Source organism: Diabrotica virgifera, chromosome 4, assembly GCF_917563875.1.
Source record: "Diabrotica virgifera virgifera chromosome 4, PGI_DIABVI_V3a".
NCBI classification, from domain to species: domain Eukaryota; kingdom Metazoa; phylum Arthropoda; class Insecta; order Coleoptera; family Chrysomelidae; genus Diabrotica; species Diabrotica virgifera.
In genome coordinates this window covers 66,964,046-66,981,075 of record NC_065446.1, presented here as the reverse complement: position 1 = coordinate 66,981,075, position 17,030 = coordinate 66,964,046, and the positions used below count along the sequence as shown (strand labels likewise).

The following is a 17,030-nucleotide window of genomic DNA, read 5'->3' as shown; positions in this document are numbered from 1 at the left end:
TTACTCATGTATGTATTGTTTATATGATCTGTAAGTTTCATCGGTTCAAAGTTCTTATTTTTTAAAGGGCTGTAATTGAAAGAGCTTGAACGAATCACCAATCAGGAGTGTATGCAACTTTAGAAACACTAAATCTTAACCAATTTTTGTCTTACAGAAAAACAAAAAAATCCAAAATATTCAGAAAAGCAGACCCGACTTTTTTTTACTCTTTTAGATTTTTGGTGTCACTAATAATTTTTAAGTTATTTTAAAAAATGGCATTTGTTTCAAAATTGAAAATTTTACTTTAAAACCAAATTTTTTCAAAAGTAAATACTTTGGACCGTTGAAACTTACAGATCATATAAACACAACATAAGTAAAGCAACTTATGAAGCGGTAACGATTAATTTCATTTAAGATGTTAATGAGGGGGTGATTTTCCCGATTTTTTTTGCAAAAAAAAAGGAACGAACTTTATTTTGAGCGTAATTTGCTTATATTTTATGCTAGAAACTTAAAAAAACAGAAATAAAGCTTTTTTAAACACTTTAAAAAAGTTGTAATGAGTAATGAGTTTTCCCCAAAAAGTGCTTCATTTTTAGTTATTTCACGTTGAAATATTCTATTTGTAATTTGACGAATATGAAACTATTTTTTATTAGCTATAACTCTGCTTCTACTAGGTCTAGAGACCTCATACATACACAATTTTTTTCACATTACGCAGGCTATATTTTTGCTAAGAATGTTTTTGCGATAAAATACTTAGTTTTTGAGTTATTTGCGAAAAACCGCCGTTTTTTGTTGAAAAATGAACATATTCACTCGCAAATATCTCGAAAAGTACTGACTTATTAAATAATTAATTTCTTGAGAGCCATGAAGAAATGTAATAGACTTAGACCAGGGGCGTGCGGTGAAATTGATCCCAGGGAAGCAATTTATAAAAAATTGTAAAAACTCACTTATAATGTAGTTTAACTCTCCTACCATTTTTCGCAAACTGGTCTATATACTTCAGTGTACAAACGTGGATATTGTGACATTTTTTTAACCAGATTATTGTCAATTGCTAAAAGGGAAAAATTAGAGAGTCGATCTGGTCCTGTCGAGTTTCGCAAGTAAGTCTTAAGTTGTTATTTAGAGTTAAAAAACCACGTTCTACAGGGGCACTAGTAGTTGGAATGGCCAGTACTAACTCGCATAATTTCACTACCTTCGAATTTGTCCAAATAAGTTGGTTTTAAAAACATTAGTAACTCACTGACATTACTTTTCGATTCAATTTGTTGCAATATTTGATCTAAAATCTGATAGTATAGTCGGCGGTAGCACGATTCAACATCTCCAACATTAGCAGTACGTATGTGTTTCCATTTAGACTCAAAACTTGCCATCATATTCCAGCAATTTTCAAATTCATCTCTCTTTTTTTTAAATAACATTTTTAAATGTGCTAATTTTTTACACAGAAACTAATCTCGTTTATCTTGCTTTGCAATACATTAAATAAATTATCTGAGAATGGACATATTTCAGAAAAAAGCAAGATTACAAATTCAAAAGTAAAATCATTTTTTAAACTATCCAAAAATTCTCTCCAGCTATTTATTATGCTTAATGTATACCAGTTTCACCATTCTCCAAAACACTAATATTTATATACTTATATAAATATTTAATATTTATATAAATAATTCAATAAAATAAATCTTCATAATTCCACAAAATCAGTCGACGAACCCACCATCGTCAAGTACTAGTATGCAATGGACAGAATTGCTTGTATAGGATAGATATTCCCGAAATTTAACCTCGCTACTCGGCGTGTAACCCCGGTGCTTTTTACATAGGCTGGGGAGAAGCAAATTTGAAACCAGATTATTATGCCGACGTAACTCCGAGTACCACCGTAAAAAGACGATCATGAGTCTGTCGGTCCACGTATTACAAGGAAAGCTAGAAGCAGCATGCAGCGCTGCTTACGAGTATTCCATCGCTTTGTTATTTACTGTATGACAAAAATAGAGTAAAATACGTTTATCTTTTCTGGTTGCTTGCTGCTCCTACTATATAATTATTTTGTCGTATGTAACCTTAAATCCTGCTTATGTATTTGTATATTTTTTTAATAATCTCAGTTACAAAGTTGGTACGGTATTACCTACTATGAAAACCTAGGGAAGCAATGCTTCCCTTGCTTCCATGGACCGCACGCCCCTGACTTAGACGCTTTCTATAACCATTTAGGATACTGCCAAATTAACAACGGAGTACATTTTTAACACTTGATTAGGTAGACTTTAGTGTCTGTAGTAGTGTTTAGTAGTAGTGATTAATTTAGCAATATATTAAACTTTTAATTATTATGTTCAAATGTTAGTTGCAATGTGAGTTGAATCAAAAAATGTATTGAAACTAATCGTTTCTAGACTAAGGCGTTTCTAGACTTTCGTTTTGCCTTTTTAAGATGTTCATGATTACATAAAGTCAAGCATATTAGATAAAGTTGAACTGGTATTGAAGTGGAGATTTCAATAAAGGTACAATATACAGGGTGTTCGAAAACCAATGTGACTAATGATATCAGAAAATGGTAAATCTGGCAACGTTGCAAACATCAAGCAATTCATGTTTTATATATTTTTAATGTGGAATGTGTATTCACTTCAAAATAATGTTGCCTTTGTATTTTAGTCTTGTTCAAATTATGGCGAAAGATTGGGCGACCTAACTATTGGTGATAAAGTAGGATTAATTCTTACGGAGTCAAGATGTTTACAGATATCAATAAACGGCATTGAAGAAGAACCTTTGGCCTTGAATTTTCCAATCGGTCAGTCAATTTATGCGATTTTTGACCTTTACGGCCAGTGTCAACAGGTATGTATTCTCTACTATCCTATTTTGATGTGCAACAAATGTGGAAAAGTCAAACTTTAGAATAATAAGACATGTTTATGTCATATCGTGTCATGAAGCTTTGTTTTTAATGGCATAGACATTAGTCATTCAGAGAGTGACAACAGATTCTCCAGTCAGTCAAATACATAACTATATCCCTAATACAAGGTTGTCGAATGTCATCCCTGAGGATTTCACTTCCAAATCTGGCTTTACCAACACTGCACTTCCATACTGATTGTGTGGTCTCTCGATTATAAGTTATATCCCAGCCAGTCTCTTATCGTTAGTCCCTCTGTACCTCTTTTAAAGCTAAAATTTATTGTCTAATATTAGTACTTCAATACTAACTGGCCATATTAATGGTCTTGAAAAAAACCTTTTATTTTGTAAAACCGGTCATATTTTTGCCAATCTGATAAGTCTTATCTTTTGTAATTTTGTTTAATTCTAAAAATTTGCTAAGAAAATTGAAAAAATCACAAAAGCAGGGACATATTTTCAAAGTAAATGATATTAGACAACCCATACGTGTTTACTTTTCTACAAGTAAATTATTTTTTTTACTCTCATACTTTAATGTATCAATTATGATTCACTACATGTATCATAATGAGCTTCATTATGATACAGATTTTTAATCAATAGAATCGCGAGATGACATTCACGATGAAGGTGGCACATGCGCAGTGACCAATGTCAACTCAAATGACAGTTCTCAATATGTAAACAAACAGGCTAATTTAATAATTAAATATTTTTAAGAAAATGTCTGAAAACGATAGGGATATTAAAAATGTATCCTCAAATTCATTTTAACGGTTATTGTAATATTGAAAATATAAATGTATCAACAAACTAATTAATTTAACAATATAACTACTTAATTTGTTTGCGTTACAAAATTAATAAATTTGAATGTATTTTTTGTTGTGAATGATCATAGAAAAAATCACGTATACAACTTGCATTTAATTATCATTATGAAGTTCGTACTCTATACGAAACTCGCCGCTACGCGGCTCGTCATACTTGCATCAAAATGAACATAATTAAAGGCTCCTTGCATAATATACTATTTTATGATACTTTATTAATTTTTAGATTAAAATACTAAATAAAGTAGCCCAGGAAGAACAGGTAATTACTAAAAAGAGTCTCGATTGTGAAAAAGCTGATTTAGAATCTTGTGAAAAAGAAGGTTCTGAAACGAAATTAACCCTTCCTATACCTTCTGCTAGTACCAGTGTTACAAGTTCCGTTATCATGAAAACTTCGCACAGCAATACTCCTTTGAAATCGTGTCCGTATAAAGAAGAAGTCGAAAAGTTTAAAAAGAAATTATTACTACCAGGTAATATTTATGTAATCGATTCTTTTATTTTTTTTTATTATCTCCCTTTATTGACAATCAGATATAAAACAAACATCTACAAGTCAATTTGTTGGTCTTACATTAAATTAAATTATTGTAAATGTGGTGACGTGGAGAGGTAAACATCCAGCGATGTTTCCTCAGTTACCTCTTAGGTCGGAGGGCCAGCTTCTTCTGAGTCTTCTATTGTGGACAGGTTGCAGTAGTGGATGAAGTAGTGGATTAGGATGGTCTTCTAGTTTGTTGTGGTGTTTTCTGTTGTTTTCTCGGATGACTTCGGTTACATATAGAATTTTTAGATCTGTGTGTAGAGTTTGGTTTGATACATACCATGGTGCATTAACTATTGCTCGAAGTATCTTGGATTGCGCTCTCTGGATAATCACAGTATTGGATTTGCTAGCACAGCCCCACAGTTCAATGCCATAAGTCCAGATTGGCTTTATCACTACTTTATATATTTGCAATTTGTTTTCTATTGAAAGGTGGGATTTTCTTCCAATGAGCCAGTAAAGTTCTTTGGTTTTTAGGTCAAGTTGCATTCTTTTCTTTGTTATATGGTGTTTCCAGTTAAGTTTATTGTCAAAGTGTAGCCCTAGATATTTGACTTGATTACTTTGTGGTATTTTTATTTGATTGATAGTTACTGGTGGGCAGGTTCCAGTCCGGAGAGTGAATGTTATATGGGATGATTTTGTTTCGTTTACCTTAAACTTCCACTTCTTCAGCCATATTTAAAGTGAGTTTAGATGCTCTTGGAGATTTTGTGTTGCTGCAATAGGATGCTTGGCAAAAATAGCAGTGTCGTCTGCAAATGTCCCGATGGTTGTTTTATCATTTGTAGGCAAGTCATATGTATATAGTATGTACAATAATGGCCCTAGTATGCTCCCTTGTGGTACGCCAGAGTAAATAGGCTTGTATTCCGAGACTTCTTCATTAACTTTTACTTTAAACTGCCGTTCGTGTAGGTAGGCTTTCAGTAGGTTGTAGTAACTTGCTGGGAGAATTCTTTTTATTTTGTATAACAAGCCTGGATGCCAGGCTTTGTCAAAAGCCTGACTGATGTCTATAAAGGCTGCTGTGCAGTACTGCTGATTTTCAAGTGACTGGTTGATGGCGTTGGCTATGCGATGGCATTGTTATATCGTTGAATGGCTTTGTCGAAATCCGAACTGATGATCTGGGATCCAATTTTGTGGATTTATTTCTGCATTTATTCTGTTTAGGATAAGTCTTTCAAGCAACTTGGAGATTGTTGGTAATAAGCTGATAGGCCTATATGATGAGACATCTAGAGGGTTTTTGCCAGGCTTTGGTATCATAATTATTTGTCCAATTTTGAATGCTTTGGGCCAGTAGTCACATCTAAGTATTGCATTGAATATGTGCAGTAGTTTAACTATGCCCTTTTTGGGTATTTCTTTTAACATTTTTGCGGTTATCAGATCTTCGCCTGGTGCCTTCTTTGGTTATTATTTATTATTACTTATTACTTATTATTATCCTCTTATTACAAAAAAACAATAATATTTGGTTCGCTTCTGGTACTTGGTCGTCATTTAGTGGAGTAAAAACTTCTGCTAAATACTCGGCAAATAGGTCAGCCTTTTCTTTATCACTTTTTGCCCATGGTCCTGGTGGTGTTGAATTTTTACGTATTGGAGGTTTTTATTATTTAAATATATTTAAAAAAAAAAAAAAGTAGGGCCGGCGTAGCGCAGGTGGTAGTGTGCTTGCCTCGCATGCCGGTGGTCCGGAGTTCAAATCCTACCGCCGGCAAGAACAACTAGACATTTTTAAAAATGTCTATAGGCCCCAGGTCGACTCAGCCTGAATAAAATGAGTACCTTGGGTAAAACCAGGGGTAATAATAGGCGGTTGAAGCGTAGCACTGGCCCTGTTACCTTCCTTGTATACCGTAGGCCCTAGATATAGCAGACTACCCTGCTATACTCCCAAAGCCGCGTGCGGTATAAAACGGGAGACTATTATTTATATTAAAAAAAAAAACTTACAAAGGAGTAAAAACTTCGTGTGTAAAATGATATATTTTATTTAAAAAACTTTCAAAAAATCATTCAAATGGATTACAAATTATCTAGAACGTTTTCGGTCTAATCAGACCATCATCAGTGAAACATTCTACTTATACTTGAAACTACCCACTTTATGGCTGTTAAAACCTTTGTGTTACATGTTTTTGACATTAAATTTATTAAATTGGATAGGCAATAAGTCGATGTTAATGGAATATCTTTAAGGGAAAATAGAACTTTAAAGGAAAATAGATACCAGATACAGACCAACTCCATTTTTTTCGAGCAGGGACATCTATATTATCTAAAGTTATTACATTAGCATCGACCTATTATTTATTTATTTTGCTCAACAGGCCATGTAGGCCCTGGGCGTGAAATACACAATTACATTTTTTTTACTATATGCAATATTAATTTGTCTATTAAAAATACATTATATTTATAAATATATAGCTCTCATTTTACAGTTCATGGCACATTCTTGTGTTACAATTTCTCTTGCGCTCTTCTTACCACTTCTATCCATTCTCTTCTGTCTAATACCTTGTTTCTCCAGTTATCTATTTTTAATTCACGTAAATCTGCTTGGACGCTGTCAACCCATCTTTTACGGGGACTTCCTTTCCTTTTTTTCCCGACTGGTTTCCTGTTCTTTGTCAGTTGCGTTCTTCAGTTCTACCAGACAGGTTTTATTTCCTAACTTTGTTGCCCCCTTAATATTTATTTCCACTTGCATGTTTTAGCGCAGAAATCCTCTATCATTTCCTTTAATATATTCTGATCGTATGTATTAATGTCAATTCCTTGTATGATTACATTGTTTCTTCTCTTTTCTTTTTCCATTTTATCCATCCTCTACTCCATTTTGTCCATTTTTTGCTTCAGAACCTTATTTTCCTTTTTTATATTATCGTTTTCTTCCCTTAATCTCCTCTCTATACTGCTTCTGTTCCTCTTTCATTTCCTGAATGTCAGTGGTTAGTTTTGCTAACATTTCTAATACTCGATCCATTTTATCTTCCTAAAATTTTTCTCCCCCTTCGCCCCTCCGCCTTTTGTTTTGACTGGTCTCCGTATCATATTCATTGTCACTACCCTTTTTTTTCCTCGTGCTAAAGCTTCAAGACAGACGGTTGCGGTTCTATAGGTCTTGTAGTACTTGTAGCCCCGCGCAAGTGACTATTGACCGGTCCATCCGTCAGATCTCCAGTCACTATCAGGACTACAATTACCACTTTATTTCTACTTCGATTTCCTAATTGTATACACTTTATTTGAAATCCGGCAACGTCGCAATTTATTTTGTCGTGACCCGTCTTCACCTATCGCTGTTATCAGCTGTCCCTAATTAGTTTAATTACTTAGGTATATTTACATTAATTTTTCACTGTTGACGTTTATGTATTAATCACTCACTAAATCCATTTAAAAGAGAAATTTTTTCCACTACACTTATAGAGTCTGCTAAAGTTTATGTCCTGTCCAAATTTCTTGAAATATTTTCTGTTGTAAGTCGCGTAAATCGAGATTATTACAGACAGAAATTATAACACATTCTTACTCTTCTATACCAACGTTGCCATTCCTATATTCATCATCTATACTTAGACATCTATATTCTCTTAAAGTTATTACATTAACATCGACCTAGTGCCTATTAAATTTTATAATTTAATATCATAAACATATAACACAAAGGTTTTAACAACCATAAAGTGGGCTAGTTTCAATTACAAGTAGAATGTTTCACTGATGATGGTCTGATTATACCAAAAACGTTATGGAGAACTTATAATCCATTTGGAAGATTTTTAAAGTTTTTTAAATAAAATATATCATTTTACAAAGTTTTTACTTCTTTGTAACTTTTTTTAAACTATGGTAAACAGCCAACTACTGAAGTTTTCTCCTTTAGTTTTTTAAATATATTTACTAATTTCAGATCACTACTTTAATTTAGAAGAGCCAATATGTTATTGCCAATATTGTTCAAAGGCTAGAAGTTCTGACGAAAAAGAAAATTTGTTAGGTAAGTATTTGAAACGAGGTAGTTTCTCATATAGCAATTTGTAGATTTAGTAGTCAATATTCCGGTATACGGGAGATTAATTAATATTGTAACTGGAATTAAACTCTTTATGTCCAGTTGCACCAACAAATAAACGATTGATTTTTTGATTTGGATTGCCCGTTTATTTTAAAATATGTTGCACTCACCATCACTCAATTAGAACCGACAGTTTTTGAACTGTCAAAAGTAACCAGCTCATTTTCTGCGGTTTTACACTACTTATATCGATTGAGAAATTTCTCATGGTTGGTGTGCGCCTTTAATGAGAGCGACAAAGAGACATGTATTTATTATACATTTAAAACGGGCTAGAAAATAGCACGCCCGCAAAGCGAGGTAGCGCGAACAACCCACTTCATGTCGTAGGTAGGGCTATCTCAGCACAGCGTTGCCAAAGTAAATTTAAAAGAGAAAATAACAAAGCAGAAAAAATTATAATATTTAACTTATTGTAAACGAATATAATAAACAAATTATTTAAAAGAAAAAAACAAGTAAAAAAATATTGTGACCACTTTTTTTAAAATGGGTGAAAAAGGTTGAATTATATTTCAACGTTTGCACATTTTTTTAAAATGGATGAAAACAATATTTTTTTACTTAAGTTTTTTTCTTTTAAATAATTTGTTTATTATATTCGTTTACAATAAGTTAAATATTATATTTTTTTCTACTTTGTCATTTTCTTTTTTAAATCTACTTTGGCAATGCTGTGCTGAGAAAGCCCTTACCTACGACATGAAATGGGTTGTTCGCGCTACCTCGCTTTGCCGGCGTATATCTTCTAGCCCGTTTTAAATGTATAATAAATACATGTGTCTTTGTCGCTCTCATTCAAGTCGCAAACCAACCATGAGAAATTTCTCAATCGGTATGTGTGTTCTTAGCTTAGTTTTTAAAGTATAATCATAGTATACCTATAATTTGGAAAAAGAGAGGATTATCATCGTCTTAAGAGTTCATCTTCTGACGATTTGTAAGATAGAATGCATTATGTTACCAAATATAAGATCTGTAAAAGATCACAATGATTTGTATAATAGTGTAATGTATTTGTATAATAATGTAATAACGTATAATGAAGTTGATTTTAAAGCAAGGTATAATGTGGTATACATACCATTTTTTATCTGAATGGCTAGAAATGCATTTTTAGCTACTTCTAGATAAAGTCGATTCGTTTATCTGAGACACAACAGTCTAGTGATGTTGGTAATTTCTTTTTTGGGAAGTTAGGTTGCTAGACGTGACTGTAAATTACTACACAACCAAACATACCTTCTTATTGGGACCGTGCAAGTTCGGCAAAGCGACCTCTATTTCTACGCTCTGTACTTTTATTCGCACTTTTAATTATATTGGCCAATTATATTAGTCCTGGTTGCTGGATAATTGTCAAGACCATAGTCCAAAAAAAAATAATAAGAAGAAAAAATATGATGCAGGTTATGTTTAGCAAACGTAAACAATTGTATGTAGTAAATAAAATCAGTTATTAAAATGCAGTACTGCAAGCAAAATACAATTAATTAAATTTACCTTTATATAATAATTGCATATCATATCAATATTGTGGAGCAATATATAATTTTTCTGCGTCAATGACAGAAGGTATGAAATATACGTCAATTTGACAATTTCAATTGACAATATGAATTATTTAAGATAGTTGCAATATTTCTCCGCGACTCGCGCACGGTCGTTTCTCGTTTCCCTTTCCAAGTACTTGCACACCGCGAATAGCCAACATTATTAATAGTAAACAGACATAAATAACATAAACCTTACTTCAATCAATAATTATTTATTTACACCAGTATAATGTAGTGATTACAAATGAGAAAATTATTTATTGTACAAAAGAAAAATATTTTGTAGAAATAAATTCCACAAAATGTTATGAGTTTAGTATACACTCCCACTATTTCCAATAATTCTTCTTTTTTTAATGAAAGATTAACTTGATTTGAGCAGTTAATAGTGTGAGGTAGGAATTTTTGTGTTGTATGTTTTCTATTCCGAATGTGTCAATCTTAATCTCATCTGAACGAATTCAGTATAGCAACTAAAATAGTGCAGGTTCAATATTGGCAATTCAATTTCAAAACATAACCTTAGAAAACTTACTTTGACAATATTCTTTGACAGACCAAACCAATACAATATGGACCAAACTCGTATTCAAATGGAATAATCTGTACTAATACTTGCTAATACGATGTTGCCACTAATATATTATCGGTTTGTAAATCAATTGACGGTTGACGTCGAATTGACGGTTAGCAAATCAGTTGTTTTACAGTCTGATGGTGCAACTGGGCATTAGTTCAATTTATTTACAGACTAGACTAACTGTAAAAAACGATAACTGTTCTTTATGTATATATTGATTTATCATGATATATCTTTATATATTAATCAATCGGAGAATCCAGGTTATTCTTCCAAATCTGGTTTTGAGTTCCACACACAGTACAACCCCACATATACTATTTTTACAACAAAAACGAGCTTACGTCATTCAAGATTTCTGACGTCAGACCTTTGCCAAAACACTCTTTTGAATATGACTTTTCATCAGGCCATATTTCTTTTGCAATGAGAAGCTAGGCATCATTACTTGTCAGAGACAGTTTCTTTGTTTTTGTTTACTGTACAAATTAGATCTACATATAATTCTTTATTCTAATCAATGGAGTCAATCGCTTTTCATTACTTGCCGAAATGTATTAATAATATGCCGAAATATATTAGTAAACAATAATTTTATAGTGTATAATCAAAAAAATAAATCATGTAATATATTAAGGCTAAAGATGACATATGCATGTACTGAATAGTATTTAATACGAGTAATATACAGTTGAGTCCGCGAGTCTTTACCCGTGCGTCATCATTTAAAGCATACGAAATAAGTCGGAAATTTACTAAACGCAACGGCAAGTGGATATTATTCCGATCACGGGTTATAGTATAAAATTTGACGTTATTAAATAAATAGAATGTCAAATTTAAGTTTTGCTTTAAAATGTTGGTGCATAATGACAGCTAATCTGGAAAGCTCAACGTAGGTGGCGCTCGTGTAGTTGGAGGTCATGTCAACTTACGTCAATACTTAAAATCGATCTATTTCCATGTAAATATTGCATATTTGTTTCGCTGTGTGAATTAGACTTGAGAAAATAAAATCCCTCAATGTTGTGCTGTGCATTTGTGCTCATCTAGAACATCAGGACACAGGTTTCCCAAAGATATTCTGATGAGAAAAAAGTGGATTGTAGCAATAAGAAGGGATAAATATGTGCCGAGAATAAATGCACGTATCTGCAATAAACATTTTAGAATAGAATACTAAATAAACATAAATAGAATACTTCACTATAAAATTCAGATTAAAATTTATTATAAACGCACGGATTAAGATATGCATTATACATTCACACTGTTGTCACATCTACAATCGCTTTTTATGGAGTGAACATGTAAAAAAATTTATATTTGAAGTAATAATATAGAAAAATGTGAAATACTAATTTTAAATCTTTCTCAAGTTCTCAATATTTTTTAGTGACTAAAACATAACCTGACCAAACCTAACCTAGCGTCATCGAAAATAATATAAAAAAGTTAATAACTGAACATTTTAGTGACATATTATCTTTAAAATATCCTTTAAAATGACTAAAACATAACCTGAGCAAACCTAACCTAATCGAAAATAATATAAATAAGTTAATAACTGAAAATTAAACTGACCTAGTACCATTCAAATATTCTTTAGTGACTAAAACATAACCTGATCAAACCTAACCCTAATTTTTTCTAATTTCACCTTAAATTTAAGGTCGCCTTTCACGTAGACAAACACCCAAATAATTATACTTAATTAAATTAACACATTCTATATTTCCATAAGGAATTATAATTTTTTTAAATAAGACAACATTGCAGAATCAACTGCTCTCACCCCATGCTTAAACCAAATTTACACCAAATGCGCAACTGTCATGGCAGCCATATTTTGAAAATATCACATTTTTAAATAAGATAAACACAAAAATTAATGCTGAGCGCACTTGATTGTGAATTTTAAATGGATAAAAAAAGTAAGGCAGATAGCACATATCATATTATACACAGTTGTCAGACTCGTGTGGGGAGTTAATCAATACCAAATAAATACCCTCTGAGCTATAGAAATAAAACATTGAGACGATGATTAATATAGTTTATCATTCGATAAGTGTTTCCTTTTTCCAGTAACTCTCGCATCCCTTCTCAATTCGTTTTTCAACGCACAAACAGTCTCCAAGATTCGTATATTTCGGCCATAATTTATTATTTATTAAATCGTAATCAAAACACCATATACAAACTTCACGAATAGTCAAAACATTGACCTCCAACTACACTAGCGCCGCCAGGCGGGAGCAACGGCGTACATAGGTGCCGTTACAGCTACATTTGAAGTAGCTTTATAAATTATTATATTATCATTGATTAATAAATAAATAAACAAGTTATAAAAGAATTCAATAACATATTTTCTTTTTGTTATTTTATTCACTTTGGCGGAACCTTAAACACAAGCGAGGTTAGCTTTATACGTTGTCAAAATTTATCGTAAAATAACATAAACTTATTACAAAATTTCTAACTCCAATATAAAATTAGTTGTGAAAACAACTGTTTGTATACTATAAAAAACTTCAAAATGTAAAAATTCGACAAAATAACAGCAAAAAATTCAACTAACTGACAGCCACAAAAGTAAACAAACCAAAACGTCAGAAATTGTACTTAAAATATGTGAAGACATCCCCAATCGTCTTTCTTTGTACCTATCTCTTTTCAATGCACTGAGTCTAGATGGTTCATAAAAATAACATGTGTTTTTACTTAATAACAAACGGCAGCTGGTTTGTCATGAGTTTCATGCGTGGAAGAGAATGATGCTAGATAAAAAGTATGTGTTTTATCTCGCCAGGTCTTAATGACGCACGGGTAATAACTCGCGGACTCAACTGTATTGTAGGTATAGCACGAGATTGTTTATAAAGAAATAAAGGCTTTGGATCTTTTTTTCTAAATTGTGTCCACGGGTATTAATTATTTTATTATTATTTATATTATTTTATAACTTTTCCAAAGCCGTTATGTATTTATAAACAATCTCGTACTGTACCTCTAATACAATATTTTATTATCACCATAACGGGAAAATCTCCGCGCTGGTGGGAGGTGTATCATTCTAAGGGGTAAATATCCGCAAATAGTCAGATACTGCATATATTCAGACACAACACTGTACAAAAAACTTATTTGGAGACCATTCATCCAAAAAATAGAGACATGTTATAAAGGATTAAATTTTTTTAAACTTATACGGAAAACTTGGTGGGGATGTGACACACAAACCTGTTTAATGTTTTATAAAGCTTTTATCCGATCGATAATAGATTATGGGTGTATTCTTTATGGTTCGGCCAGTAAATACATTCTAAAATGGTTAGAAGCAATACAAAATACTGCTTTAAGACTATGTTTGGGATCAATGTACTCTACTTCCTGTGAACCTTTGCGTGTGGAGAACTCCCTTAACTCCCTAGAACCTCCCTTAGAACTCAAAAGATAATTTTATCTGAAAAGTTTATTCTAATATGTTATATAATATAAAAGATCCAATATTAAGTAAGAAAAAAGTATTAAGTAAAAATTATTAAAAAACTACCTCAATCGGATTTCTTTCGGGCTTTAGAAACATCAATAATTGTAATTCCCTCAAATTCTGAACTACACACACTTAACAAAACTACCCTTAATGAAAAAAAAACGGTTGAATAAGAAATTAGCCAGATATTTTCTTATTAATTTATAAAAATACTTATTCGACTTCTCACGACATTGACAATAGGAGAAATTACGGGTCTTTCCCCCACCTACCCTACTTAACAGCAATACATGTAAACTTGGAAATACGTACATACTTACATGATTCATTTTGCTTTCTTTTTTAGGTTGGGTTAAGTTTCCATTATCTATTTCTGAAAATATGTCAACTGATAAATGGCATTACGCGTTTCATTTCACCAAGCTAGGTGGAGTTAGATGTATCTTAGATAGAGGACAACCTCTTACTAAAGGTAAAAGACAGTATAACAATAATTATAAAAAATTGTATTCTATGTTATAAACCACTTTGAACAATTTTACAGTTATATAATCATTTGTAGGTCAAGCAAAATGGTGCAATTTTACCGGACAAAAAGCTGACGACGTACAAATAGTATTCTACCCATCTTTACAGACTACCGTTACAAAGGGATATAAAACAGAAAATAATCGAGAAGTTTATGCAGCCTTTCAATTGTTGGTCAAACCCGGCGCATATTCTATATCAAGAGACACTGATGTTACTGAATGGAGCACCAAAGAAAGTGGAGCTTTAGTACTTAATGCTCTCTTATTAAAAATTCAGTAGAGGGGTAGGAGATTAAACATGAGTAGTTATTTTTGAAATAACAATTTTGTTTTATTAAGTTTTGGCTATTTACTAAATAGTCTGTTGATCTGGTACTGAGTGCATGATTTTCTATATATGGTTCTTTATTTTTCGACCTTCTTAAGGTGCCGTGCATTTCTGCGTAGGTGTCCACCTACATTGTCTTGCCAGCTGAGATGTTAGATAGCCAGGATTAAATTATTCTGTTTTTAGCAGCATTGCGCAGCATTTCATTGCGTGTATTCCTGTCCATTGGAGAATATTACGCAGCCATGGCATCTTTTTACATCCTAGACCCCTCTTACCCTCTATCTTTACTTCGAGTACCAGTTGCTGAAAAGGGTATCGTTCTCCTCGTAATATGTGCCCTAAGTACGCAGTCTTCTTACTTTTTACATATTCAAAAAGTCTCCTATCCTGGAATCCCGCTGTTCTTATTACTTCCTCATTTCTGACTCTGTCCGTCAATGATATTCTAAGCAATCGGCACAGGCACCACATTTCAAAGACTTCAAGTTTGTTAATGGAGCTGGCCTTTAACGCCCATGCTTCCAATGCGTACAAACTTAACACTTGAGCATCTCTCACGTTGGAATCCAACTTGCGATCAGTAAGAAATTTACGAAGTCACAAAAAGGCATTTCTGGCTTGTTCTACTCTGCTCGTTATTTCAGTCTCAGGGTTCCAACGCAAGTATTTAAACTGCCTGTCTTGTTCGATTTCTTCTCCAGCGACATATCTGGACCTCGGAGGTAAACTATGTCGACATGGTGTTTTTTTGAACAATTTTTTTTAATCCACTTGTTTTATTAGTTGGATTATAGAAATTGGTTATATATTGTCATTAAAATATAGACGTATTGGCTATCAAGCCATTATGACATAAACTTACGTGCATAGAAATCGGCCCACTTAAAAATTAGGTCATTTTTGATGTCTCATATTTCCTAAAGCTGTTGGCCGATTTAAGTGATTTTTTGAACATGTTATAGCCTGATTCTTTAGCAATACCACTGTAATAATATTGTTGCTAAACAGGTAAATTTTCATTGTATACCGGGTGTACCAATCAGACTGTGTTTTTTTCTCAAAGTTTGCATCACCCTGTGGAATATTCTAGCATTTATAAAATACTGAAATTAAAACCCAACTATAGCCTCAGATTTTCTTAATATTTTGTTTTTTTATTCATTCGTTTAATGTTGGATAATAAAAAAGTTAGGTACTTTAACAACTAGACATGTTCTTCATCAATACACGGTGTTTCTAAATAAGTGCGACAAACTTTAAAGGGTAATTCTGCATGAAAAAATAATGACAGTTGGCTTTATAAAAGTATGTCCGCAAATGTTTCGTTTCCGAGATATAAGATGTTGAATTTTTTCTTACAAACTGACGATTTATTTTTTGCTTTAAAACCAGTTGAGATATGCAAATAAAATTTGGTAGGTTTTAAGAGATAGTTTTGCGGATTTTTTGACATAAAATTAAGAATTTTATATTGACCATTAGCGTGCATACGGGTAATATGATCGGTCATATTACACGTATGCGCGCTAATGGTGAATATTAAATTCTTAATTTTATGTCAAAAAATGTGCAATAACTACGTCTTAAAATCCACCAAATTTCATTGGCATTACTCAACTGGTTTTAAAGCAATAAAATAAACGTCAGTTTGTAAGAAAAAAATTCAACATCCCGTATCTCGTAAACGAAACTTTTGCGGACATCCGTTTATAAAGCCAACTTTCATTATTTTTCATGTAGAATTACCCCTTAAAGTTTGTTGCACTTATTTAGAAACACTGTGTATTGATGAAGAACATGTCTAGTCTAGATGTTAAAGTACCTAACTGTTTTATTATCCAACATAAACGAATGAATCAAAAAACAGAATGTTAAGAAAACCCGAGGCTATAGTTGGGTTTTAATTTCAGTATTTTATAAATCCTAGAATATTCCACAGGGTAATGCGAACTTTGAGAAAAAAACACAGTTTGATTGGTACACCCGGTATACAATGAAAATTTACATGTTTAGCATAATATTATTACACTGACAGATAGATAGGTATATTACAGTGACGTTGTAGAGAAAAACAAAAACTTGGGCGTTATTTTAGATGAACAGCTTAGATTTAAAGAACTT

At 32.3% G+C, this 17,030-nt stretch overlaps 1 protein-coding gene across 1 annotated transcript in view; it reads left to right on the top strand.

Moving 5' to 3' along the window:
* The window catches only part of LOC114324803 (neuralized-like protein 4), a 76,978-nt gene extending 62,082 nt beyond the window's left edge, over positions 1 to 14,896 (top strand). Inside the window, exons 15-19 of the mRNA XM_050648231.1 lie at positions 2,683 to 2,868; positions 3,994 to 4,243; positions 8,249 to 8,335; positions 14,395 to 14,520; positions 14,611 to 14,896. Coding sequence (XP_050504188.1) covers positions 2,683 to 2,868; positions 3,994 to 4,243; positions 8,249 to 8,335; positions 14,395 to 14,520; positions 14,611 to 14,858 — 897 coding nt within the window. The 3' untranslated portion in view covers positions 14,859 to 14,896. The remainder of the gene's footprint in view (positions 1 to 2,682; positions 2,869 to 3,993; positions 4,244 to 8,248; positions 8,336 to 14,394; positions 14,521 to 14,610) is intronic.
* Positions 14,897 to 17,030: the final 2,134 nt, after the last annotated feature.